The sequence below is a fragment of the Bombina bombina genome, chromosome 1, assembly GCF_027579735.1.
Source record: "Bombina bombina isolate aBomBom1 chromosome 1, aBomBom1.pri, whole genome shotgun sequence".
Taxonomy (NCBI): domain Eukaryota; kingdom Metazoa; phylum Chordata; class Amphibia; order Anura; family Bombinatoridae; genus Bombina; species Bombina bombina.
In genome coordinates, this window is record NC_069499.1 from 451142905 (window position 1) to 451168571 (window position 25667).

Below are 25667 nucleotides of genomic sequence, written 5' to 3' on the forward strand. Positions count from 1 at the left end.
GCCGTGGCCAAAGGACCCATGGACAAGAATACATTTTGATGTTAGAGGGCTAATCCATGGGAAAATGTATTTAATTATAGTGGATGCACACTCAAGTAGTAGTCAACTATTTTAGTCCTAAGCAAACGTTTTGCTCAGTTTAGCTTTCCTTCAGTCATAGACTCTAAGAATAATTTACATTGCAATAGTTATAATTAATCCTCAGAACCCTGAAGATTAAATACTACACAACAGCTCCATACTATCCAGCCTCAAATATACTGGAAGAACTGTTTGTTCAGACTTTCAAGAACAACCTGCTATATACTATTCACCTGGACAGGCTGAAGAGATGCTGTTAGAGTTCTTGGCCAAATACCAAAACATACTCCACTCCACTTCTAGCCTTGCCCGGGCATGTGTAGACATCACCTCCGTACCAAACTCCATCTCATCTTCCCAGGGGACAAGTTACAACTATTTCCATTACAACACTTTCCTTGATATAAAACTGGTAGTTCTGTGTGGATTCGTAATTATCCAGCTTTGTCTCATTGGTTATCTTGTCTCATTGATAAAACCATTAGAACAAAGATGTATGTTGTATGCACCAGTTTGCTCCATAAGGAATTAGAATTGTAAGGATAGGCAGTATCGAATATTAGATAGCAGCAGTTTGTAGGTACACTGAGGAGAATAATAGGTCTCAGATGGGTTACAGAATTCATTTGAATCAACATGTATATGAGCCTTGCTGGAGGATTTTTTTTTTTTTTACTAAAGGGTCAGTCTACTCCAGAATTGTTATTGTTTAAAAAGATAGATAATCCCTTTAGTATCCATTCCCCAGTTTTGTTTAACCAACACTATTATATTAATATACTTTTTACCTCTGTAATTGCCTTGTATCTAAGCCTCTGCAGACTGCCCCCTTTTCAGTTATTTTGACAGACATGCATTTTAGCCAATCAGTGCTGACTCTTAAATAATGCCGCAGGAGTGAGCACAATTGCATCTATATTACACACATTAACTAGCAGTGTCTAACTGTGAAAAACTGTCATAATACACTGAGATAAGAGGTGGCTTTCAAGGTCTTATAAATTAGCATATGAGCCTCCTTAGGTTTAGAACAAAGCACATTTGATAATAAAAGTAAATTGGAAAGTTGTTTAAATTTCCATGCCCTATTGGAATCATAAGAGTTTAATTTTGACTAGACTGTCCCTTTAAAGTTCTGTTATGTGGAGTGTTTTACCTCCTCCTATAGGACTGGACTTTAATCCGATATGTGATGGATCATGAAGTTTCACCATCTTATGAAAGAAAGTGCCAATCTTTATGTGATGGAAAAGCATTGTAGAGTAAGGATAGCTTAGGAGTTAGAGTACTTGGCTTCCATATAGTGTTTCAATGTTCAAAACCCACAGAATGTATTTTTTAAATTAATATTAGTGTATTAATCCTTATACCAAAAAGCATGCAGCTGCTAATGGTTAAAGTGAATGTCAATTTTGATGCTAAAGTGCCCGGTTTTAAAAAATTTGATTAAAAACAGGGGCACTTTAATTCATCAAAATTTACATTTCACTCCTGTTGTGAAAAAAAAACAACTTACCTTTTAAACTTGACAGCCCCTCCAGCTTCCTCCACCCGTCGCAAAGCCTCTTTCTGGGTCTAAAATGAGGAATCCGGCTTCCTCCAATCACAGTGTTGAATCAGACACTGATTCCCCCGGGGGGGAAGCCGTGATTGGAGGATAACATATCCATCATTTATGACGTCAGAAATGGCTTGCAACGACCGGGGGAAGCTGGAGCTGCTGTCAAGATTAAAAGTTAAGTTTTTTTTTTCACAACAGGAGTGAAATGTAAATTTTGATGAATTAAAGTGCCCCTGTTTTTAATCAATTTTTTAAAAACCGTGCACTTTAGCATCAGAATTGACATTCACTTTAAGGAAAGTAGTTTATATTCTGTTACAAAAACAAAATACTTTTATGTTGGTCAAAAAAGTAGTGTCACTGCTGCACTTATAAAATTGCACTTTGATTGGTTCTGGTAATCCAACAATTCTCACCCGCTTCCACCTCCCCAGTGCTCATCCACAGGGAAGAGAGACTGGATCAGTATTACGTGCACAGTAGTACTAGTTTAGTCTTTCGCACCCAAGCCAATAAACACTGATATGGTCTCTGCCTTTCACTCAACCTTGAGGCTGCAGAAGTAGAGAGTGTATTCTAAAATAAGCAAAACATGGCATGTATATTTTAACCTTCTGGTTACATGTACCGTTAAACTCTGGTGTTATTTTGTGTGCAATGTAATGCGGATTGGATCAACCCTGCAACTGCAGGAAGAATATGCCTTTTGCTTAACAATGACACTTTGTATTTCATATGAGTAGGGGTGAAGTAGGAGGCCAGATAATGACTGCTTTGTGGCCCTGGTACAATAGTTTGGACAGCACTGATTACAAACGAGAAAGTATATTGCGTTGAATTCTCTATTTGAAGATATTGCCAGTTCAAAATAGAAACATTCATAGGACAGGAATCTAGGGTTCTGCATTTAAAAACTAATATATCTTCAAACTAAACAGAGGTTGGAGGAAAGGTGGTAATTTGTGTACCACTATTGATCACCGACTCGACGTTGTTTTTAAATATGCAGACGAAAAAGTTTTCAGACTAATGCTTAGTTTATCTAGCAGCGTACATCTTGGCGTTTCCACGTGTAAAAAAAAACATTTTAAAATTCCTATTCCCAGTAATTTTGTCCAAGCAGCGCCTCCATAGTCAGGAAATAGATTCCGATAGCGGTTCAAAGTAAAGCCTGGGGTCAAGCAAAGCAGCTTCTTCCGCCAGTCCGTGCCAGCCAACCCGAACGGCAAATTTTAAGTCACATGGTGGATCAGTGTGCGCAACGCCCCCTCACGATGCCGGTGTCTAGGCTACTTCGCTGCGCTCTTCAAAGAGGTAAGAGGCGGCTGAAGAGTCACAGAAGTGCTGTGATAGTCTGTATAGAAGTACGCTTTTGTCGACTGTACCTTTAAATTCTGCCAGTAATCATCGTATCAGTTGGTTGGTGGGACTATTGTAAACTTAACCACTTGTAAGTCAGAGGTTTCTGGCAGATAAGGAGAGAGTTTTTTCTTTTAAAAATGCGCTCGAGAATTTGATGGTTTATACAAGGATGATTGAATTCTGTATCCTCACAACACTTTAGCAGTTAATGAGATTGTTTCTTCTTTGCCGTCGTGTTTGATAAAGATGATTATACGAAGAAACTGTTTAATTGTTTTGTTCCTGTGCATTTTTAAACATACTTGCAATTAGTTAGGTACACAGCTGTCAAGTTCAGTTCGTTAGAATTTGCTGTGCAAAAACAAATGAACTGGTTTGATTTTTAGCTAAAAAATGTTATGCCATTACAATAAATTAGAGGCGTTTGAATTAGTTAAACCACCTGAATTAGTTTTGCGATAAATATGAAAAGTCATGTTTTGTACGTTAATATTGGGTAAATCGGTGAAAAAACAAAAATTAACAAATATTTCTTAGACAAAAGCAAAATATGCTTTACAAATAGGCAAGCAATTATTTTTCATTTTAATAAATTTAAATACAATTGGTGAACACTCATAATGAAAACTCTCCGATTGGGGGATGTACTAAAACGAATGACAAGGGTGAATGACAAAATTGAATGACCTTTAATGGGATGTAAAATGAAAAGTGTTGGAACAACAAAATTATGAGACATATCAGCTAGATATTTACCAGTTATGTTCCCCAGGTACAGTAATATTCTGAAAGTGAGATTACGTCAGATTAGAGCTGCTTTCTATGGAATGACAAGGGTGAATGACATAATTGAATGCCCATCCTATATTATAAAAGACAAGAGTTTGTCTGAAGCCGTCATGCGCAGTTCAGACAAACTCTTGCAGCTGATCGCACGCGCACCCACCCGGCAGCAGCGCGAGGACCCGGCAGCACAGCTGAAAAGAAAGCAGCGCGAGGACCGGCAATTGAAGGCGCGCACAGGGGAGAGAGAGAGAGAGAGAGAGATAGATCACAACACGGCCCGTGTCAACGGGCTTTAGGACTAGTAGACTATAATGGGATTACATTTAAAAGTGCTATTATAGCAAAAAAATATGAGACACAGACATCCCAAGTCTCCCTGAAGTTCAGGGAGTCTCCCTGATTGTGATAGCGGCTCCCTGATGCCAGAAAATGGACTGCAATCTCCCTGAAACTCCAAGTACCATGATTCAATGTGACCCAAATCCGGAAAAGTGTTTCTTTAAGGAGTGCCTTTAGTTGCTGGGACGTTATAGAACCCTTGAAGCATGCATCAGTAACCAAAAATCCCCCACTGATTTTAATAAAATAAAACACAAATACTACCTTATTTACTGCACGTAATTAAACTTCATATTCTAAAATATTTAAGCATTCAACAAGGGTACGGTCACTGGAAAATAGGTTTGTTGTATGTGGTTGTGCAATAAAGCTACTTTTTTATGTGACTTTAGTGGGAAGCTACTTTAATGATAAGTCTCTCTTGTTTAGGGTTTCAAGGTGTCCAATATATAAATGTGATGGGGGGGGGGGGCGTAGTAGCGGGAGAAGCCACCTCCCTGAAATGAGTTTTTGCAGGTTGGGATGTCTGGAGACATATCAAGCAGATATTTACCAGATATGTTCCCAGGTACAGTATCATATTATGAAAGTGAGATTATGTCAGATTATTGTTGCTTTCTATGGAATGACCATAGACTATAATGGGATTACATTTAAAGGGACATAATACTCATATGCTAAATGACTTGAAACTGATGCAGTATAACTGTAAAAAGCTGACAGGAAAATATCACCTGAGCATCTCTATGTAAAAAAGGAAGATATTTTACCTCACAATCCCCTCAGCTCAGCAGAGTAAGTTCTGTGTAAAAAGTTATACTTAGCTGCAGGTTAAAAAAAAAATGAAGAAATGAACAGCAGCCAATCAGCATCAGCAGTGCTGAGGTCATGAACTCTTTTACTGTGAGCTCATGAGATTTCATAGCAAACTTCCTTTAAACTGAATAGGGAAATAAGATGAGAGTGCATGTAAGCTCGCCCCTTCTGCTATGGAATCACAAGGGTGAGTGATATAATGGAATGCCATAGACTATAATGGGATTACATTTAAAAGTGCTATTATAGCAATGAAAATGTGAGACATATCAAAAAGATATTTACCAGATATGTTCCCCAGGTACAGTAGCATATTCTGAAAATGAACAGTTTACAGACGACGGCACCTTCCAATAGATAAATAGTTTATTTCATCATACCAGGATTACAAAAAATGTGACGTTTTGGGTGTATAACCCTTAATCATACATAGCTACAAACTAACAAGTGCACTCTTATATAGGCCCACCTACACTCAGGTGTCCAATAAACACCAAAGTACAACACCACCTAGTGGTTAATCTTGTTACAAAGATATAAATCCCAAACATTTGTTACATTTAAAGTAGATAGTGCAGATCAAACGTTAAAAACACTATACAAATATCATAGCAAATGTATTTACAGATATGTTAATATACGCTGTAACAGTACTGTAAATTATTTGCCAGCATACTGAACAAATGCTCCTATGACCTGATGGTACATACCGTGGAATGAGATCTCTAAGCAGAAAACGGAGGTTGCCAGGTTGAGAGAGGAGCTGCACAAATCTATGACCGCTGATACATACAGTACCCTGGTGAAAAATGTTGAGAAGGGGAAGCCGAATACTGCAAATTTTTGGAAAGTCGGAAAAGAGTTAAATTCCAGAGAGATGCCGAGGAGTATGAGACCGGATTGGTTTACAGATGGTCATGTGACCGGGAGTTGGGTCACTGCCCCCAAACCGGAGAGGGACGTAACAGATGGCGTCCGAGATACAAGCAGCAGGGTGAGAACGCCACGGGGAGTGAAACAGATTCCTCTGTTGGTTTTTTAACCGAAGACTCGGGAGAGGCCATGGGGGGGCCGCAAACACAAGAGTCACAAGGAATGCAGTGCCCAGGTTTCAATCGATCCAGAGAGGCTCAAGGAGACCAGGCAGAGAACTTTATTGACTGTGTTCCAACTGAAGGGGTTAACCCGGATGATGGACTGCTAACTAGTGATTTAGTGATTAACATATCGCACATAACTTACTGAGGATCAAAAATCAGCCTTAACAGGAGTTTGTCATAGAGACCCGTACAAAATCTTGATTTGTTTAGGTTTGAGCAAGATCTCTTCAGATTTTTTAGGTCTATAAAATTGAAAAGCTTCTTTGCCAATAAAAGCACTCAAGGTGAGATTGGTAGAGATGACACTAAACTTAGCCTAAAAAAAATCTCGGTTTAAGAAATAAAAGTAAGTTTACACCAGGCAATGTTAATCATAGTGTGAACACGTATATAGGAGTTGGTCAGAAGGGAAATCCATAAAAAGCTCACAAGAGAACATCATGCCTGTAATATTTCAAAGACAGAGAGGGAGGCATTGCAGTCCTTGAAGGACAATAAGGATTTGATAATTGAAACTGCTGATAAGGGCGGGGCCATAACAATTATGAATAAATGTATGTAGATTGCTGAAATTAAGAACCAACTGCCCCAAAGGGAAGTATACAAGGAGCTAACGTGTAATTCCACATTCCTGATACAAAAAGAGATTGTCTCTGTGATTAATATGGCTCTGCATATGGGCTTCATATCTAAAGATGTTTTTGATTTTCTGATCGTGGAACACCCACGTATCCCAGTTTATTACACTCTGCCGAAGGTGCACAAGCGACTTGACAATCCACCAGGTAGGCCAATTGTGGCCGGTATAGATTCAGTATTTTCAAAAATAGCGTTTTTTTTGGATAAAGTGTTGCAACCACTTGTGCACCTTGGCAATTTATATATTAAAAACACTGGGGACTTTTTGGAAAAAATCCGTAATTTAAATCTTAACAGTGATAAATGTATACTCTTTACTTTGGACGTTAGCAGCCTGTATACTGCAATAAAACAGAGTGGGATTGCAGCAGTTATGAAGGTACTCTGGGCTAATGATGAATACGCTAAGGCACAAAAGATGTTTTTTGAAAAGTTATTAAGAAATAGTTCTGATACAGTACAATCCTTGTTTCAAGACACATTTTTTTCTCCAATTACAGGGCACGGCCATGGGTTCCAATGTCGCTCCCACATACGTGAATATATTTATGAACGTCTATGAAGAGAGATTTATATATGAGAACATTTTGTTCCTGAAGTATGCAGCGGCCTGGTGGTGGTACATAGACAATATATTCGGTGTGTGGTATGGCGACATTGGAACCCTGGAGAAATTTGTAGAGGAATTGAATAGGAGTACCAATTCAATTAAATTTTGTCTAACTGCAAGCGAAGTTGAGGTAAATTTCTTGGCTACCACTATATACTTTAGGGATGGTAAAATATGCACAGATCTATATACTAAACCTACTGATAGGAATAGCATTCTACACTATCAGAGTTTTCATCCCAGAAATACAGTTAAATTACTCCCCAGAAGCCAGTTTTTGAGGGTCCAACGCATTGTATCAGATGAGGATAGACATATATAGCGATCTGGCCAAAAAATTTATAGATAGGGGATATCCAATTAACCTGGTACAGGGAGAACTTGCGAAAGTACAATTTCCATTAGATTCATCACCAAAAAAGGACAATGAATGTTTGATAATGGTTATGGATTACAATAACCATAATGATGAAATAATGAAGACTGTAAGAAAGCATTGGTCAATTTTACAGAGTTGTCACCCAGGAGTGGCAGAATTTGAATTACCTCCTATGCTGCTTTCAGAAGGAGGAGAAATTCAAGAGACGAACTGGTCCACACTGATCTTGGTAGTGATAAAATGTTAAGACAAGGTTATTTGAAAGGGGAAAAAGACAGGGTTGCTATTCGTGCCTAGGATGTAGTAACTGCAATTCAATAATAAAAGGCCCAATATTTGTACATCCACTTACTGGGAAAAAATTCAATATAAGGGGTTATTACACATGCAATACTAAATTTGCAATTTACCTTATTAAATGTCCGCGTGGAAGGATCTATATCGTGGAGACCACACGTAGGGTCCATGAAAGAATCATCCAACATAAAAGTAAAATTAGGTGCAATAAACAGGAGGCCCCTGTATCTAGCCATTTTTTGCAATGTGGACACAATATTAGTCAAATTCGTTTTCAAGTAATAGATGCAGTACCACTTCCTAGGCGGGGAGGTGACATAGAGTTGCTGCTTAAAAGGAAAGAGGCATTTTGGATACATAAATTAAATGCCATGCAACCCTAGGGTTTAAATAAAGAATTCGATTTTTCTTTATTTTTGTAACTTTCTACCTGTGAATGTGTTCCATTGTTGAGTGTCTTTAAAAATTACAGTGTATATTAACAGATCTGTATATACATTTGCTATGATATTTGTATATTGTTTTTAACGTTTGATCTGCACTATGTACTTTTAAATGTAACAAATGTTTGTGATTGATAACTTTGTAACAAGATTAACCACAAGGTGGTGTTGTACTTTGGTGTTAATTGGACACCTGAGTGTAGGTGGGCCTATATAAGAGTGCACTTGTTAGTTTGTAGCTATGTATGATTAAGGGTTATACACCCGAAACGTCACATTTTTTGTAATCCTGGTATGATGAAATAAACTACTTTTATCTATTGGAAGGTGCTGCTGTCTATAAACTGTTCACTTTTAGAATATGCTACTGTACCTGGGGAATATATCTGGTAAATATCTAGTTGATATGTCTCATATTTTTTTTGTTGCTATAGCACTTTTAAATGTAATCCCATTATAGTCTATAGGCATTCCATTTTGTCATTCACCCTTGTCATTCCATAGAAAGCAGCTATAATCTGAAGTATTCTCCTTTCAGAATATGCTACTGTACCTGGGGAACATATCTGGTAAATATCTGCTTGATATTTCTCGTATCTTTGTTGCTATAGCACTAAACGTAATCCTATTATAGTCTATGGGCATTCCATTTTGTCATTCACCCTTGTCATTCCATAGAAAGCAGCTATAATCTGAAGTATTCTCCTTTCAGAATATGCTACTGTACCTGGGGAACATATCTGGTAAATATCTGTTTGATATTTCTTGTATCTTTGTTGCTATAGCACTAAACGTAATCCTATTATAGTCTGTGGGCATTCCATTTTGTCATTCACCCTTGTCGTTCCATAGAAAGCAACTATAATCTGATCTAATCTCACTTTCAGAATATGCTACTGTACCTGGGGAACATATCTGGTAAATATCTAGCTGATATGTCTCATAGTTTTGTTGTTCCAACACTTTTAATTTTACATCCCATTACAGTCTATGGGCATTCCATTTTGTCATGCACCCTTGTCATTCCTTTTAGTACATCCCGACAATTGGTTTCCTTGTGCAGTCATGAGAAAACATTTTTTTTTATTTTTAAAAAAATTAAAATTATGCAAAAACTTTGTCAAAGAGCTCTTATAACGGATTTGGAGAGACTTTAATCTTAGAGCAAGGTGCACTGTTTGCTTCTGTGTTTGTGGCAGATGAAGAAAACCTGTTTTGAGAATTTTGCATTCTTACTGGACAAATGTATTAATCTGTGACTGGCATAATTGATTAAAGTCTGAGATTAAAATCCTCCATATTGCTTTTGCCCTGGAAATAAGATTCACTTAGCAGTTTGAAATGTGGTGGGCGGGACGTACCGTATGTGAGATGTTCGCTTGTGTGTTTTTTTAAATACTTTTTTGATACTTTGATTTGTTGATTTAACCCCTTTTATGCCGTTAGGTTGTTCCATGCGACCTAACTTCGCTTGGCTTTAACGCCATTAGGACAGCATGGAACATCCTAACTTATATGGCATCTTGCAGCATCCTTCTTTTTAGGCAATGGCAAATCGGACAGGGGAGCGTGCCTAGCAGTGTATGCAGTCCCCTTTGATCCGACCCCGGCCTTGAAATCATACGATTGCATCGACAATCGCGTGATTTCCTTTACATTGGAACTTTGTTCAGAATTTAAACATTTGCTTGTGGCATGAAAGGGTTAATATAAAAAAGCACTTTTGAAAGTTTTTATTTTTTTTTTATTTTTAAAGTTATTAGTGAGTGGATATACTTAGCATGACATTTTCAGAAAGGACACACCACCCTAGATGCTTGAAGGTAGGAGGTTGCCTTTGAGTACACTGTTATGTTTGTTGTGATATAGAAAATCCATTGACCTTTTACTCTGTGTGTGCAACAAATCGTTCTGTTCACTAATTGTGTAACATTGCACAGCTGCCCTTTTTATTTTTTAAGTGTGAGTACCGATAATGATATAGTTATGCAATCCATATTAAGCCCTAGCAGGTAGTTTGCCGAAGGAAAAAACTAAAACTACAAACATAGACCTAGAGATAAGACCTACAGTATGAGAAAGATAGAAAATATGTAGCTTAACCCTTTAAGTGCTAAGCACTGTCCCACCTGGGTGCTAAGATAATTTAAAAAAAAAAAAAATTTTTTAGAACAAACTTTTTTTTTTTCAGACCCCCAAGACTTATCTTTCGTGATTCAGATTGAGCATTACATTTTAAGCAACTTTCTAATTTACTCCTATTATCAAATTTTCTTCATTCTCTTGGTTTATTTGAAATGCAAGAATGTAAGTTTAGATGCCGGCCCATTTTTGGTGAACAACCTGGGTTGTCCTTGCTGATTGGTGGATAAATTCATCCACCAATAAAAAAGTGCTGTCCAGAGTACTGAAACCAAAAAAAAGCTTAGATGCCTTCTTTTTCAAATAATGATAGCAAGAGAACGAAGAAAAAATGATAATTGGAGTAAATTAGAACGTTGCTTAAAATTACATGCTGTTTCTGAATTACAAAAGAAAAAATTTGGGTTCAGTGTCCCTTTTAAGGACCGGGCACTTCAAACAAAAACTTCCCAAAAAGACCAGAGCATTTTTAGCATTTTTGCCATCACTACATTTAAACAGAAATAACATTTATGTAAGAACTTACCTGATAAATGTATTTTTCATAGTGGCAAGAGTCCATGAGCTAGTGACGTATGGGATATACATTGCTACCTGGAGGGGGCAAAGTTTCCCAAAACTCAAAATGCCTATAATTACACCTCCCACCTCACTAATACTTAAGTTTAACTTATAGTCAAGAAGTGAGGTGTAAAAAGCATACAAAAAAGAGGAACTGGAAAAAAGTGCTTTATAAAAAAAAATCAAAACCACAAAAAATAGGGTGGGTTTCATGGACTCTTGCCACTATAAAATAAATTAATTTATCAGGTAAGTTCTTACATAAATTATGTTTTCTTTCATGAAAGTGGCAAGAGTCCATGAGCTAGTGACGTATTGGATATATGTGGAAGTCCACGAGTCACTAGAGAGGGAGGGATAACAAAAACAGCTAAATCCGCTGAGAAATTAAATCCAAAAAAATAATTATGTTTTCTTAAAAATGTTGGAAAAACTAAAAAAAAGCATTAAAATCAAACTGAAACAACTGCCTGAAGAACCTTTCTACCAAAGGCTGCTTCCGAAAAAGCAAACACATCAAAATGGTAACATTTAGTAAAAGTATGCAAACAAGACCAAGTTGCTGCTTTGCAAATTTGATCAACTGAAGCTTCATTCTTAAAAGTCCAAGAAGTGGCAACTGATCTAGTAGAATAAGCTGTAATTCTCTGAGGCAGAGACTGCCCTGCCTCCAAATAAGCTTTGTGAATCAAAAGTTTCAACCAGGATGCCAAATAAATGGCAGAGGCTTTCTGACCTTTCGTAGACCCAGAAAAAATGATAAATAGACTAGAAGTCTTTCTCAAATCCTTAGTAGCCTCAACATAATATTTCAAAGCTTTTACCACATCCAAAGAATGTAAAGAACTTTCAAGAGTAATCTTAGGATTAGGGCATAAAGAAGGAACAACAATTTCCCTATTGATGTTAGAATTCACAACTTTAGGCAAAAATGTAAATTAAGTTCTCAAAACAACTTTATCTTGATGCAAAATCAGATAAGGAAACTCACAAGCGAGAACAGACAACTCAGAAACTTTTCTAGCAGAAGAGATAGCCAAAAGAAATAACACTTTCCAAGAAAGTAGTTTAATATCCAAAGAATGCATAGGCTCAAAAGGAGGAGCCTGCAAAATTCTCAAAACCAAATTAAGACTCCAAAGAGGAGAATTAGATTTAATAACAGGTTTAATATGAATCAAAGCCTGAACAAAACAGTGAATATCAGGAAGTTTAGCAATCTTTCTATGAAATAAGACAGCAGAAATTTGTCCTTTCAAAGTATTTGCAGACAAACCCTTATCCAAACCATCCTGAAGAAACAGTAAAATCCTATGGATTCTGAAAGAATGCCAAGAATAATTAAGAGTGGAACACCAAGAAATATAGGTTTTCCAAACCTGATGATACATTTTCCTGGAAACAGACTTACGAGCCTGTATCATAGTGCTAATCACAGAATCAGAAAAACCTCTATGACTAAGCACTAAGCGTTCAATTTCCATGCCATCAAATTTAGAGATTTGAGATACTGATGGAAAAATAGCCCTTGAGACACAAGGTCTGGCCTTAAAGGAAGTGGCCAAAGTTGACAACAGGACATTTTGACAAGGTCTGCATACCAAAACCTGAGAGGCCAAGCTGGAGCTATTAGAAACACATACGACTGTTCCATTTTGATCTTGGAGATTACATTTGGAAGAAGAACCAGAGGCAGAAAAATGTAAGCAGGTTGGTAAAACCAAAGGACTGATAGAGCATCTACCATCTCCACCTGAGGATCCTTGGACCTGGAAAGATATCTTGGAAGCTTCTTGTTCAGACACGAGGCCATCAGATCTATTTCTGGGGGACCCCACATCTGTACTAATTGAAAAAACACATCTGGATGGAGAGACCACTCTCCCAGATGTAATGTCTGATGACTGAGATAATCTGCTTCCCAATTGTCTACTCCTGGGATATGAATTGCAGAAATTTGACAAGAGTTGTATTCCGCCCAAGAAAGTATCGGAGATACTTCGTTCATTGCTGAAAGACTGTGAGTCCCCCCTTGATGATTGACATGTGCCACTGTAGTGATATTGTCTGTCTGGAATTGAATATAAAGTTCTCTCTTCAATAGAGGCCAAGCCTGAAGAGTTCTGAAAATAGCACAGAGTTCTAAAATATTGATTGGTAACCTCGCCTTTTGAGGTTCCCAAACCCTTTATGCTGTCAGAGACCCACAGGCAGCTCCCCAACCTGTAAGACTTGCATGTGTTTTGATCACAGTCCAGGAAGGATGAACAAAGGAAGCCCCTTGAACAATAAGGTGATGGTTTAACCACCAAGACAGAGATTGTCGAATGTTGGGATTTAAGTATATCAACTGTGATATCTGAGTATAATCCCTGCACCATTGGTGCACCATACAAAGCTGAAGAGGTCTCATATGAAAACGAGCAAAGGGGATTGCGTCCGATGCTGCAATCATGAGACCTAAAACTTACATGCACATAGCCACTGAAGGGAATGATAGAGACTTAAGGTTTAGACAAGCTAACACTAACTTCATTTGTCTCTTTTCTGTCAAAGAAAGAGTCATGGACACTGAATCTGTCTGGAAACCTAAAAATGTGACCTTTGTCTGAGGAATAAAGAAACTCTTTTGTAAATTGATCCTCCAACCATGTCTTTGAAGAAACGACACAAGTTGTTTTGTTTGAGATTCTGCTAAATGAAAAGATTGAGCTTAGTACCAAGATATCGTCCAAATAAGGAAACGCCACAATACCCTGCTTTCTGATTACAGATAGAAGGGCACCGAGAACCTTTGAAAACACTCTCTGAGCTGTCGCTAGACCAAATGGAAGAGCAACAAATTGGTAATGCTTGTCTAGAAAAGAGAATCTCAGAAACCGGTATTGGTCTGGGTGAATCGGAATATGAAGATAAACGTCCTGTAAGTCTATTGTGGACATGAAATGACCTTGCTGAACAAAAGGCAGGATAGTCCTTATAGTCACCATCTTGAAAGTTGGGACTCTTACAAAACGATTTAAAGTTTTCAGATCCAGAATTGGTCTGAATTGGGACAATGAACATATTTGAATAAAAACCCAAACCCTGTTCCTGTAGAGGAACTAGAACAATCACCCCTGAAAGCTCTAGGTCTGAAACGCACTTCAGAAAAGCCTGAGCCTTCACAGGGTTTGTTGGAGCATGGGAAAGAAAGAAAGAATCTTCCCATAGGAGGTCTTATTCTGAAACCTATTAGATACCCCTGAGAAACAATTTCCTGAATCCACTGATTTTGGACAGAATCTGCCCAAATGTCTTGAAATAATTTTAGTCTGCCCCCACCAGTTGAACTGGATTGAGGTCTGCACCTTCATGCAGTCTTAGGGACTGTATGTGGTTTCTTATAAGGCTTTGACTTATTCAAATTTGTGTATGGTCTCCAATTGGAACCAGAGGCCTTAGGGGAAGGAGTGTTTTTTTGTTCCTTAGACTGACGAAAAGAACGAAAACGATTGGGAGCTTTACATTTACCCTTAGATTCCTTATCTTGGGGCAGAAAAACTCCCTTACCCCCAGTGATAGTGGAGATAATAGAATCCAATGGAGAACCAAATACATTTTTACCTTGAATAGATAATGATAGTAATCTAGTTTTAGACACCATATCTGCAAAGCAGAGAGCAAAAGAGGGAGAGACTTAATATAACAAAATTTTTGGAGCCAAAAATGACGCTAACAAAGATGACGCAAATGCAGAGAAAAAACTTTTGGCGCCAAGGTTAACAGAAAATGACACAATTCGTGTCATAACAGGTGCGACTTCGCACCCAAGAAATTGGCGTCAACAAAGACGCAAGAAATGACGTGACTCGCGTCACAACAAACGCAACCTTGGCGCCAATTTTTTTCCGCCAAGAATGACGCAATAAATAGAAGCATTTTGCGCCATCGCGAGTCTAATTTGCCCTGTAAAAATTTGAAAAAATAAGACCGAAGTTACAACTTGCTGGAACCCCAGGTAAGAAAAAAATTACATCATTTCTCCCAAACTTAATTTTCCATGCTGAAACTGTTAAGAGTGCAAAGGGAAATTAACATAGACCTGATTCATGGCAAATATATGCAATATATATTTAAAACTTTAAAAATATAAAGTGCCAAACATAGCTGAGAGTTTCTTTACAAAATATATATACTTACCTGAAGACACCCATCCACATATAGCAGACAGCTAAACCAGTACTGAAACGCATCAGCAGAGGCAATGGTAGAGGAGTATAATGTCGATCTGTAAAGGGAGGTGGCAGATGAATCCCCATGACCGAATTTACAGAGAGCCTTAGAATAGATTTCCCATAGGCGAAAACATGGCGTCATTAGGCAAAATACTCCCTTAACATCGCTCAGACAAACACTGTACTTTTAGAGGAACTGGGCTTCAAAATGCTTAGAAGCACCTTTCACAGAAGAAATCAAGCACGACTTGCTTCACTATACTCCAACGAAGGCAAAGTTTGTAAAACTGGAGTATGAGTGAGGTGGGAGGTGTATTTACAGTATAGGCATTTTGAGGTTTGGGAAACTTTGCCCCCTCCAGGTATGAATGTATATCCCATACGTCACTAGCTCACGGACTCTTGCCACTTACATGAAAGAAAGAGCCTTTTTTTAACCTATCAAAACTAATATATAAATATATATATATATATATATATATATATATATATATATATATATATATATATATATGTATCCGCACTAAATAATGAGAATATGCAATAAATGAGTAGCAAGGATACATTAATGAGCGTAAAGAAATTTTTAATGAAAAATAAACATCAAAGAAGAAAACACAACATCCTAATTGCAATCCGTAAATGAACACAGATGCAACAAACATAAACACATCCATGCAAACTGGGCGTCCCCAGTTATCAAGCAGCAAAAAACTTGAGTGGTGGAGGTCAGACTCTAGAGCCAAAAGTTAAAACCCTGGCTATATATGGAAACCACAGGCATATATTGATGTTAGATGCAAGCAATGAAATGAACAGACAAGATAAGGCATTTCATGCAATTGTAGCGATCAAGCAAGATAAGGCAGTTCATGCACTTGTAGCAGTTCATGCAAAATATGGTAGCGTGGTTAGTAAGCTGACAGTTACAAAGATGACAAGTTGTGCCAAACAATCAAAGATATGTAGCAATATCTCTCCCAGTGTCAAATGCAGCAACATTCATGCATATAATATTGCTCAATACATATGGATGCTTCCAATTTCCTTAATATGTAATTTAGGACAAAGTGTAAACCTGCTCCGGCACTTGAGGACCAAAGTCCGCCGGTCAATAGCAACTGTGTAAGAGTAGCACTCTGTGAGCGATCTCACCCAATCCGTATAGGGTCTCAAGAAACTGAATGAACACTGTCCATGGACATCCAACAGCGGTGATGATTGTGGCAATCCCCAGCGTGTATCAAGCTGTCAGCGATCCCAACCAGCATGCGAGCATCAAGCTCTATTGGCGTCTGACGTCACTTCCACAACAGCAGGCAACGCGCATTTTGGGCTCCGCCCTTCAACTTGGCCTGTCAAACATCGGAAAGTCACCTCCTTTTTAAGCGTACTCACTGTATGCAGTAGTAACGCTCACATAGCGTCCCCACTCTCAATATAAACCATAAAGTAACAAAGGCATCCCAGACATGCGCAGACACACGCCAGTGCAAACAGCTGATATTACGGACACAGGAAATGTACATGACATGAAATTCATACAAAGATTGAGCAAACACTTAACGCATTAATCTAGAAAGTTAAACTCATATGTACGAGCTAATTATAGGGCATCATGCACATATATAGTGTGAAAAATAAAAAACTTAAATATTAAAACAGTGATGCAAAGAAGAAAAACAAAGAGTGAAATGTCCACATAAAAGAGACAAATTTGAAAGGACATTTATCACAGTTCATTCCTCAATCTAACTATTCACACTCTCAAAAAACAAAGAGAAATCTCAATGAAACCGTAATCCCTAGAGAAATGTACCCCATGTAATCTCCCTATTTAAACCATAGGGAGTCATAGAATCCATTTTTTGGATCCAAAGTTCTTCTTTTTAAAAAAGTAATTTTTGTCTATTCCCACCTCTCCTTAAAGGGCTAACCCCATCAACTACCTGAAATTTAAGTTCACATTTGTTATGACCAAGTAATGTAAACTGGTGGGCTACAGGAGCAGAAGGGTCAAGTTTACCTATGGCTGTTTTATGTTTGATCCTATCTCTGATGGGTTTGGTGGTCTCGCCAACATAGGCTAGACCACACAGACATTTAATTACATAGACCACGAAATTGGAGTCACAAGTGAACTGCCCCTAATGGTCAACCGTTTCCCGGATCTAGGATGTGTAATAGTGTCCCCTAATTGTATTGAGTTACATTGTGCACAATTATTACATGGAAATGTACCATTCATAGTATTGCTCTCGGCTACTCTAGTCTGCCCAGTTCCTACAGCCGCCTTAACCAAAGTATCTCTCAAATTGCGATTCCTTTTATATGAGAATAAAGGAAAATCCTTAAAAGTACTGGCTAGAATTTTATCTTCTGATAACAGAAACCAATGTTTTCTGAATATCCTTTTTAGAGGTGGAATATGATAGCCATATGGTACTACAAATGGAATTCTATTATTTAGTGTCTTCTTAGTGGATTTTTTATGAATAAGGCTAGCATGGGGAATTGAATCTACTTTTGATTTATGGATTTGTAATAAATCAACTGGATATCCCCTGCTTTCAAACCGACCAAAAAAATCTTGAAATTGTTCATTTAGACGTGTCTCATTATTAACAATTCGTTTGGGCCTTAAAAGTTGGCTGAAAGGAAGGCTCCTAATAGTTTGTAGAGGATGAAAACTGGAAAAAAACAAAAGGTTAGTCCTATCTGTGTCTTTCCTGAACACAAGGAACCATCTCTCAAGGAGACAGTTATATCCAGAAAGTTTTGAGTATATAAGTCATAATTGATGGTGAATTGAAGGTTCATGAAAAAAAGCCATCAGGGGAATATTATCCCCTGTCCAAACCATAAAGACATCATCAATATACCTCTTCCAAAATTTACAATGTTCCTTAAAACTTTCATTACTGTAAAGAAATGTATTCTCAAATTCATGTACATAAAGAGACGTGTATGTGGGGGCCATATTGGCCCCCATAGCCGTTCCTTTAGTTTGCAAATAAAAAGAGTCACCAAAGAGAAAATAGTTCTTTGTCAACACTATTTCAAGTAAATCCATAATGAACATGCGTTCCCTAGGTGAATAGAGAGCCATTCTATTTAATTGTTCACCAATACATGTCATACCCTCTCGATGTGGTATCGATGTATAAAGGGATTTAATATCCAACGTTGCAAGAATGGAGTCCCCATTAAACTGTAAGTTTTCAATTTGTCGCAAAAAGTCTGAAGAGTCTTCTAAGTGTGATGGTACATTATCCAACAGTGGCCGTAATAATTTATCAAGAAATATTGAAATTGGTTGAAAAATAGTTAGTACTGGCCACGATTGGCCTACCTGGGGGATTAACAAGACATTTATGTATTTTGGGTAAACAATAAATGACTGGTATGACCGGATCTTTCTGAATTAAAAAGTCTGCTTGTTTCTTAGTAATGATACACTGATCTAAAGCCATATCTACTGTAGATTGAATGTAAGACTGGAATTTAGCAGTAGGATTAAGTGTCAATTTCGAATAATTATCAATCACATCTAACTGATTTAGAACTTCTGTCATGTATTGATGTTTATCCATGATAACTAAGGCTCCGCCCTTATCGGCCGGTTTAATGACCAGATCTTTTCTGGATTTAAGACACTCAAAAGCCTTCCTTTCAGCCAAAGTCAAATTTGGAGTACCCAACTTATCAACAAATTTAAGAAAGAAGTAGAAACTAAAAAAGCACAAAAATTTCAAAGAGAGTCTACTGATTATTCTAATAACAAAGTTTATAAGTGGAGAAACCCTAATTTTGTACCCTTTAAGACGTGAAAGGAGAAGGGCACCTAGATATACTACTGAGAATTCTGGGGATTCATCATCAGACCAAGACTCCAGAAGCCCCTCCCCTTTAGGCCAAAATACACACAAAAACAAACCCAAAGGAAATCGTATGCAAGCAAGACACAGCAAAAGATAGCTGAGGATCTTGTAATTAATATTTCTTCTATTGAACTTGATCCCCTGACTACTTCAGTTTTACAGAAAGGATTATCCTTTATTCCCACAGTAAGTCCAAATTTCTTTAAAATTTAATCAGATTTACAAAGATTCTTTAGGAATCTTAGATTTAAAGCCTTTTTTGCTACTCATCCTCAGGAAAGTAAACACAAAGCATTTGTGGATACTTTGAGTCAATTTTATACACAGGTTCAAAGTCTTAGATCAAAAAGTACAGCATATGCACCAGTAACTAATAATACGGTGGAATCTTTTATTACATTAGTTAAACATTTTGAGAAATTAAGGAATAAGGGAGTAAGAATCGGTACTCCAAATTTGACTTTGGCTGAAAGGAAGGCTCTTGAGTGTCTTAAATCCAGAAAAGATCTGGTCATTAAACTGGCCGATAAGGGCGGAGCCTTAGTTATCATGGATAAACATCAATCACCCAGATAGCCCAATAAGAATAGTCCAATATTGCATTAAATAGTTGTAAATATAGCAAGGATGGGGGCAGACCTGTTAGTAAGTGGCAGACAGGAGCAGCGTAATATAGTGCGCTCCAGCTGTTTAGCTAAACACTTCAATGTAAATATCAATGCGCTAAATAGAACCAGCATATCCTGGTCACCATGACAACCGACACAACATGGTAAGCCGTACATATCACTCCCAGAAAAGGAGATCCATAAACGGGCTATAACCACATTAAAAATATGTTATAAATACAAAGAACACAAGATGGGCATATACGTAGGGCACATAATAGAGTGTAAATATACTCATGTAAGGTAATCGCAGAACCATACCATTGGGTAGCGAAACACGGACTGCGAAAATCAGCACTTAAAAATGCAGCCAACAGAGAGAGGCACAAAAAGTATAAGTAACACGCATTATACACACACACGCACCACCAGCAAAAAGATTATGTCTCACTGAAGGCTCAGATGATGGTTAGCACTGTTTAGCAATTAAGGTACAAACATTGTTTTTTTAGACATAATTCTATAGCACATGTAATAGACTACAGTATAGTGTAAATATAGCTTTTGTATGCACTGGGAAACAAAAAAATGAGTACAACTTTATTGCTAAATTCTCTTTATCGCGGTGGTCTGGAACTGAACCCGCAATATCACCGAGGTACTCCTGTATATTCAAAGAATTATCTTACTTGGGCCTAATGCTTCATCCTTTTGTCAAAAGTAGTGTCTGAGCAGTTTGTGATGTCAGCTAAAGCTGCAGAGGGATCCTCCGCTATAGGAACCTCAGTTAGTTTGTCTGTTTTGTCCACGTGGGTTACAATACAACTGCTACTCTCCTAAGGTTAGAGAATTGTTGCCACAGTTGGTAGAATGGATGTCGCCAAGATAAGAGGCAGAACAAGCTGAGGCTGTAACATTGCCTCCAGTTTTGCCTTAAGTGGTTGGTACTGCTGCAAAAAGCAGTATCCTCCCTATCTCTCTCCAGAGTATGAATGGAGGTGGTTGCCATTGTGTAGGAGCAGTAATGCTGCTGATCTCAGCAGTGATTTGTGAACTATATGGACTAGGAAAACTATAATATAAAACCAAATGACAAAATGTTGTTTTCACTGTGGTAAAGAAGTAGCTCAACATGTCCAAGACCCACCAGAAGCCTGTCTCGCCCTCTATGGGACCCACAGGTTGGGTGGGGCGGGGGTTAAAGTTAATAAACCAATCCAGCCCCCAGAAAGTAGGCTGTATATGACCCACAACGTTGATAATTGGCTAACAGCATTGGGTCATAGATGATTCACCAAGATAATAGGTGGAAGTTAATCAGCCTGGCAAGGTCATATACACTGGAGACATTCCAAAATCTGCAAAGTAGTCATAATAAAAAAAACAAACAAACAAATATAAAAAACAGTATAAGAAACATGTTGCAGTCAGGTGGTAGGTGTCCAGAATCTGGGCAGGTCAACAACAAAAAATTGGATTCAGGACACAGGTGTTAAAGGGACAGTCTACACTAAAATTGTTATTGTTTAAAAAGATAGACAATGCCTTTACTACCCATTCCCCAGCTTTGCACAACCAACATTCTTAGATTAATATACTTTCTAATATTTAAACCTCCAAATTTCTGCCTGTTTCAAAGGCTCTATTGACAGCCTCTTAATCACATGCTTTTGTATTTGCTTTTCATAACAGGGACTGATAGTTAATGTGGGCCATATAGATAACAATGGGTTTACACCTGTGAAAGTTATTTAAGAGCTAGCACAACAGAGTACTAAATGCAACTCAATAGATTTTAAATAGTCACAGTCATGTGATCAGTGGACTGTCAGAAGATGCTTAGATACAAGGTAATCACTACGTAGAAAATATATTAATATAACTGTGTTGGTAGTGCAAAACTGGGGAATGGATAATAATAAAGAGATTATCTATATTTTAAAACAATAAAAATTATATTGTAGACTGTCCCTTTAAGATAAAAATGACAGTGTCTTAAAGAGAACATTTTTACCAAATTGCATTAAAATGGCTGATTAGATGTGGAGTGCCTATTGTCTTCATAACCAGTATTGTTATGAAGTATTATGTTTATATACCAACACATTTATTTGGCTCCTAAACAAAAAATGTGTTAAAGGGACAGTTTATTTGAATTTTTTATTGTTTAAAAAGAAAGAGAATCCATTTATTACCCATTCCCCAGTTTTGCATAACCAACACTGTTATATTAATACTTTTTACTTCTGTGATTACCTTGTATCTAAGCCTATGCATATTGCCTCTCAGTTCTTTTGACAGACTTGCATTTTAGCCAATCAGTGCTGACTCATAAATAACTCAATGGGAGTGAGCACATTGTTCTCTATGTGACACATGTGAACTAGTACTGTCCAACTGTGAAAAATGGTCAAAATGCACTGAGATAAGAGGAGGCCTTTAACGGTTTAGAAATCAGTTTGAGCCTACCTAGGTTTAGCTTTTCACAAAGAATATCAAGAGAACAAAGCAAATTTGATGATAAAAGTAAATTGAAAAGTTGATTAAAATTGCATGGGCTATCTATCTGAGCCAGTTACATCATAACACTACTTCATTACTCCTAGTGAAAATGATTTATTTTTAGACTAGGAATATATTTGCTAAGTATCAAGTATGGATTTTCATATAAATATAGTTATATCAGCACCCCTATATATAGAGCAGTACCATTTGAAAGCAGCGTTTTTACATAAAAATCTACTGCCAACAGTGCACGGTAGTGGTAATGAAATAGGTATAAACAGAAAGAAAAGAAAAAGACCACTATTATCCAGCATCAGGTTATTTACTGCAAATAAATCCAATAGAACATGATGTCATAGCCAGACAGTGTAGTAAATAAAATGTCCAACAAAATCAAATTTACAGTTCATAGCAACAGAGCCGATATAATCACTCCAAATATAGCAATACTGTTTTCAATCTCACATAGTTACAAAATATTATTTCAGAGTAGCAACATTGTGTTTATAATTGTAGACCTGGATATAGTATGCCATCCAAAGATATTCAACAAGTCCCTTGTTATGCACATAGGTAATGTGATGTTACCTTAAAGGGACACTCAATCAAAATTAAACTTTCATTATTCAGATAGAGCATGCTATTTTAAACAACTTTCCAATTTACTTCCATTAACAAAATGAGCACAGTCTTTTTATATTTAAACTTTTTGAGTCACCAGCTCCTACTGAGCATGTGCAAGAATAAGTGTGTATGCATTTGTGAATGGCTGATGGCTGTCACATGGTACATGTATGCATTTGTGATTGGCTGATGGCTTTCACAAGGTACAGGGGGAGTGGAAAAAGACATAACTTTTAAAATTGTCAGAAAAAAAATCTACTACTCATTTGAAGTTCAGACTAAATGCTATTGCATTGTCTTGTTATCTTGCATTTGTTGATTATGCAAATCTACTGTGTTGACTGGTCCTTTAATCATTTGTAATCCAATATCCCTTGGATTGGTTGGCCAACATTGTATAGCTTCGTGAGTTAGACAGTACTGCAATAACTCGGCCCCTAGTCAATACTCACATGACCGCCCGGGTAATATTGAAATTCAGCCCGTCTCAGGGTATTATGGGAAATAATAGGACTTGAAGGGACTCTGGTTGCTTTTTCCAGTTAGGTACAGCATTCAATTGAAGCGACTTAGTGTATATTACACGCCTTCTGTGGAGACGATCAGCAACTGCTGCAGGGAGCTGTGAAATAACATCGGCGGTGAACAACTGATTTCACCGCCAACAAGCAAACGGCTACGCGCGTTTCACCTCTGTGTCACAAGGCTTCATCCGGCTTGAGTCTAATTGGGTGCTTAAACCCTTTACCTTTTAAACAGGTGAAATATTGGTTGCACCATTTTTATGTAATTTGTTGCTTAATATATATTATTTAGTACATAGTTATGCCATATTCAAATCAAATCTGTGTGCATTATATATTGACAAAACTGCAGAGATAAAATTGAAAGCGAATGATCAGTATCGTTATACTTTGATTTATATATTTTAAGCATATTTAAAGCAATAGAGCAGGTATTAGGGGAAAAAATAGTAGGTATAAGTGTAATATATGCAAAGAAAGATTGTCCATTATCTATCTTTATTTTCCATGCAATAACACTTATTTCATTTTTTATCTTATTTCTTTCCTTATTGTTGGTCATAAAATAAAGATCCAACATATTTAAAGGGACATGAAACCCAAATTTTTTATTTCATGATTTAGAAATAGCATGCAATTTTAAACAGCTTTCTAATTTACTTCTATTCTCTAATTTGCTTCCTTCTCTAGATATTCTTTGCTGAAAAGCATATCTAGATAGGCTCAGAAGCTGCTGATTGGTGGCTGCACATAGATGTCTCGTGTGATTGGCTAACCCATGTGCATTACTATTTCCTCAACAAAGGATATCTAAAGAATTAAGCCAATTAAATAATATAAGTACATTTGGATGTTGTTTAAAAATGTATTTTCAATCTGAGTATTGAAAGAAAAAATGTGGGTTTAATATTTCTTTCAAATTTAGTCTCCTAGAAATGGTGCAAAATGTATTTCCTCATTAAGTCCATTTGGCTTTAGACTTTTAATGTTGTATATCCATTTGCACTCCTTCTGTAGCAAGATTTGATCAAAATTACCTCCCCTATTCTTAAAATCTACAATTTCAAGACCCCTGAACTTTAAAAGGTTTTTATTACTTGAGTGATAGTCCATAAAGTCTCTCGCTACACTGCTGCTTTTTATACACTTATTTTTTGTCTCTTTTATGCTCCTTAATCCTTTCCTTTAGCTCTCTGTAAGTTTCTCATTTTTAGTACATTGGGTAGTCACAGAAAACCATGTAGACTACACCCTCACTTTTACAGTTTATGTGGCCCCTGACTTTGTGATATGTACTATTTGTATCTACAAACCCCTTTCTGACTATCATCTTCCCACATACTGAACAATGTGAGCACTTGGATGTGCCTTCTCTCTTTTTACCCCTCAACCAGTCACCATCATTTGAACTTGTTAAATGACTAAGTACCAGTCTATCCCTTAAATTGGGTGCTCTTTTTGGGGTCATTAAGGGGGTAACACCAACAAACCTCGAAATGGTAGAATCTGCCATTAAGACATGTCAGTGTTTCTTAAGAATGGCACGTACATCCTGCCATCTGTTGTATGTGCTTAGAGACCTTGTTAGATTGTCATTAGTATTTGAATCATCTTTGGTAGGACTATACAATAGATCATCTCTGTTTTTATTTTTGGCCTTGTCAAAGGCTTTTTTCAAGCTTTGTTGGGAATACCCCCTCTCTTTAAAGCATTTTTTCAAACTTTTTGCCTCTTTCTTAAAGGGACAGTAAACCTTAAAAATAATGTTATTTAGGTGCTATAGCCATAAAACCCTTTCTCTTGTTAAGTGTATTCAGTCCACGGATCATCCATTACTTATGGGATATATTCCCTTCCCAACAGGAAGTTGCAAGAGGATCACCCAAAGCAGAGCTGCTATATAGCTCCTCCCCTCCATGTCATATCCAGTCATTCTCTTGCAACACTCAACATAGTAGGAAGGTGTGAGAGGAGTGTGGAGTTTTTATACTTTCTTCAATCAAAAGTTTGTTATTTTAAATGGCACCGGAGTGTGCTGTTTTTTCTCTCAGGCAGTATTTAGAAGAAGAATCTGCCTGCGTTTTCTATGATCTTAGCAGAAGTAACTAAGATCCACTGGCTGTTCTCGCACATTCTGAGGAGTGGGGTAACTTCAGAAAGGGAATAGCATGCGGGGTTCCCTGCAGATGAGG

The 25667-nt window shown here is 37.3% G+C and overlaps 1 protein-coding gene across 3 annotated transcripts in view; it reads left to right on the forward strand.

Annotated features, from left to right (window-relative positions):
- The first annotated feature begins 2808 nt into the window (after window positions 1-2808).
- The window catches only part of METAP1D (methionyl aminopeptidase type 1D, mitochondrial), a 764107-nt gene continuing 741248 nt past the window's right edge, over window positions 2809-25667 (forward strand). For 2 of the 3 annotated variants that reach the window (XM_053698437.1, XM_053698438.1), the window contains exon 1: window positions 2809-2956. In XM_053698437.1, coding sequence (XP_053554412.1) covers window positions 2884-2956 — 73 coding nt within the window. In that variant the 5' untranslated portion in view covers window positions 2809-2883. The remainder of the gene's footprint in view (window positions 2957-25667) is intronic. The other variant, XM_053698439.1, reaches the window with a different exon arrangement.